We start from the raw sequence: 3,056 nt of genomic DNA on the forward strand, positions 1-3,056 counted from the left end.
TAAACCGGAAGGATCCTATTGAGGCACCGCATAAGGCTGTAGGAAAAATAACCAGAGAATGCTAAAAAAGGGCCTTCCGCTTAAGTGCTGGCCTTTCAACGCCGATTAGCAACATGCTTCTAAAATCCACATATAAAGGCACTTACAGGAACAGTTGCCTCAGCGCTGTCTCTTTTTTTTTCTTTTAAGCAGAGCATCTCTCAGGAATCCTGCCCTCCAAAGTGGAAAGCCCTCCCTCTACAATGATGAATGCCGACATGGATGGTAGAGTTCTGATGTTCTTGTTCTGCATTGTTCTCTTTTCTACTTAATACCATTTCCAGCTGTTGCAGAGGTTGCATTAAAACCCGTGTGATCTGTTGCAGCGGTTGAGGCTGAGAATCAGGTGGAATTAGAAGAGAAAACACGGCTTATTAACCAAGTTTTGGAACTGCAGCACACACTTGAAGGTTAGCAGTTTGACCTATCAGATTTCTTAAGAGCTGCCCTACCTTAGCCAAAATGTCCCAAGCATGTCACTGGAAGGCACATAAACAAGGTCTCAGAACTATTCTTTTTCCCTCTGAATGCAACATGTTTGCTCAACTCTCACAGCACACACCAAGCAGAAAGGGCAATGTTTAACTTCTCCAGGCTCGTTAGCTGACCTGCATCTTCAGGTCTGCTCATCACTGAGCTTTTGTTTCCAGATAGTTTAGTTTGCAAGAGCTTAACTCAAAAATGGAAGAAAACAAAGAATAGGCTGAGTTTGTGTGACAAGCTTGTCGAAGTAGTGCACTGCAAAATGATACAGGAAAAATGGGCTTGAGATAAAACTTGAGTAGCACAGTGTTTTATAAGGTAGCAGTGTTTCCCACATTACAAGTGACTCAAAAAATGGAAGAAAACAAAGATAACAGGCTGAGTTTGTGTGACAAGCTTGTCGAAGTAGTGCACTGCAAAATGATACAGGAAAAATGGGCTTGAGATAAAACTTGAGTAGCACAGTGTTTTATAAGGTAATACCTTAGAGCAGTGTTTCCCACATTACAAGTGTGATGTAGGCACACAGAACATACTGATTATTGTATGCAAGAACGTCTAATATCTTTTTCTTATAATTTATATCACCTTTACAGATCTCTCAGCACGAGTAGATGCTGTTAAGGAAGAAAACTTGAAACTGAAATCAGAAAACCAAGTTCTTGGACAGTATATAGAAAATCTGATGTCAGCATCTAGTGTTTTCCAAACAACTGACACAAAAAGCAAAAGGAAGTAAGGGTTGGCTCACAGATGATGTCATTGTATTGCTGCTGTCTTTTTGTGTTTTACTTGGCATAGGCTACATAAGCTAAAATAACTTATTTTGTGGCTTTACTGGATACCCGAAGATGATAAACTTTGGTGATAAACAGAGTTAAGAACATTATCATGAACAGGAGATGTAAGTTTATGTATTGTTCAGATGAAGCAATGTGCAAATGTAGTGTAGAGACTTACTAAACTTTCATATTTGTTTTAAAAATGTGCATATCTCGTTAAAACTGGATCCAGTTGGTCAGGTTCAACAAAAGTCTGTCAGCATTCTTTGAGGTCATAGGGTAGTGTTCTTGGCTAGCAAAATAATAGTTCTAATATGGTGTTAAATTTGATAAAAATACTCAAAAGTCTAATTTATTCACCTTTCACCACAGATACATAGATTATTGTATAGTACTGTCCATAGCTCTGCAAAGCAATTTTAAACACACACATAAACCAGTGAAGAGTTTCTGTGAGTAACAGGATGACCTTTGCAGGGCTGGTGCACAGAGAAACACTTGAGATGTGTTTTAAGGGAAGAGGAACATGGATAAGCAGCTTCCATCAAGGGAGTACCAAACTGATGCAGTATCAGTGATTGTAGGTTGTAAGATGTACACTTCAAACCCTTTTCACTTTCCTGTTTCCTCAAAGAATGATCAGGCCAGCATCGTGACCTTCCTGAAGCTTCTCAGTCGTGTGATGGAGAGTTAGAGAAAAACCTGAGTAATGAGCTTTGCAGAAACAGAAGGTCAGCAAGGTTCCTCAGGCTCATTGTGAACAACTTGCAGTGAGGAACTAAGAACAAGTTTTTCCTTGCCACCTTTTATTTTTCTGCTGAAGTGCCAAACTTGTCTTTGCTTCAGGCCTTAGAGCAACTGTGTTCCTGCCCCAGAGCCTCAAGCTTGTGAAGCTTGAGGCATTGCACAAAAATAAGAGAAGACTGCAGTGGAACAAAGTGGCTTTTGCCTCTCAAACCTGTGCTGCTCTGACAGTGCCTAGTGTCAAGGTGCCCTGTTTTTCCCTGGCTGGGCTGTCCTTTGTAAAGGAGCTCAGCCCAGGTTTTGGGTCTGGGCCCTTCCCCTAGAGGCAGCATGTTGATCAGTGATAAGGGAGAGCAGAAGCTGAAATTCAAAGGATGGAAGCTTTGGCAGTGGTCTGTTTCAGCTGGCCACACAGCCCTGTTGCACTTACTCTACAGATATTACCAAGATCTGAGGGCTGTGTCTGGTCACAAAGCCATTGTACTTCACCTTTAACAAAAGGAAGCCAGTACTTCAAGGATCTTGTTCAACCTTGCTGAATGAATTCTATAAAATAATCTGCAGGAACAAGCAGATGCAATAGTAGCATAAACCCCTCTCAAACCCCAGTTTTTTTGGCAGCTCAGCACTGCTGTGGCTCAAGCATGAGCTGACAGTGTGAGTTCCCCTTCCCAAAGCAGAGGCCCCTCCTCTCTCCCCATTGAAGAGGACTGTACCGTGCTCCCTGGGGCAGCAGCAGCTCACAGGATTGCAAACAGAGCACTCCTAGTTCAGTCCCAAGGGCTGCTCACAAGTTTGAGTCAAGAAACATGATGATGAAGAAAGTCTTACCTACCAAGGCATGAATGGCTGATGGCATTTGTGTCATGGGGTCCTGTAAATATCCAAAATGATTTTTAATCTTCTGTGGACTGTTCTCTCTTTGCTGCCTCACTGCGCCTCTGAATTCATCCAGGAATTGCTGGCAGGTAGCATAGATCACGTGGTTAGTCCAGAGTTTGAGCATTA

The 3,056-nt window shown here is 42.1% G+C and overlaps 1 protein-coding gene across 1 annotated transcript; it reads left to right on the plus strand.

Moving 5' to 3' along the window:
- The first annotated feature begins 224 nt into the window (after positions 1-224).
- SCOC (short coiled-coil protein) lies at positions 225-1,621 on the plus strand. The gene is made up of 3 exons (XM_008946751.1): positions 225-264; positions 366-449; positions 1,119-1,621. The coding sequence occupies exons 1-3, from the start codon at positions 243-245 to the stop codon at positions 1,259-1,261; spliced, it is 249 nt and encodes an 82-aa protein (XP_008944999.1). The 5' UTR covers positions 225-242; the 3' UTR covers positions 1,262-1,621.
- The last annotated feature ends 1,435 nt before the right edge of the window (positions 1,622-3,056 follow it).

Source organism: Merops nubicus, unplaced genomic scaffold (assembly GCF_000691845.1).
Source record: "Merops nubicus isolate BGI_N331 unplaced genomic scaffold, ASM69184v1 scaffold1279, whole genome shotgun sequence".
Classification (NCBI taxonomy): Eukaryota; Metazoa; Chordata; class Aves; order Coraciiformes; family Meropidae; genus Merops; species Merops nubicus.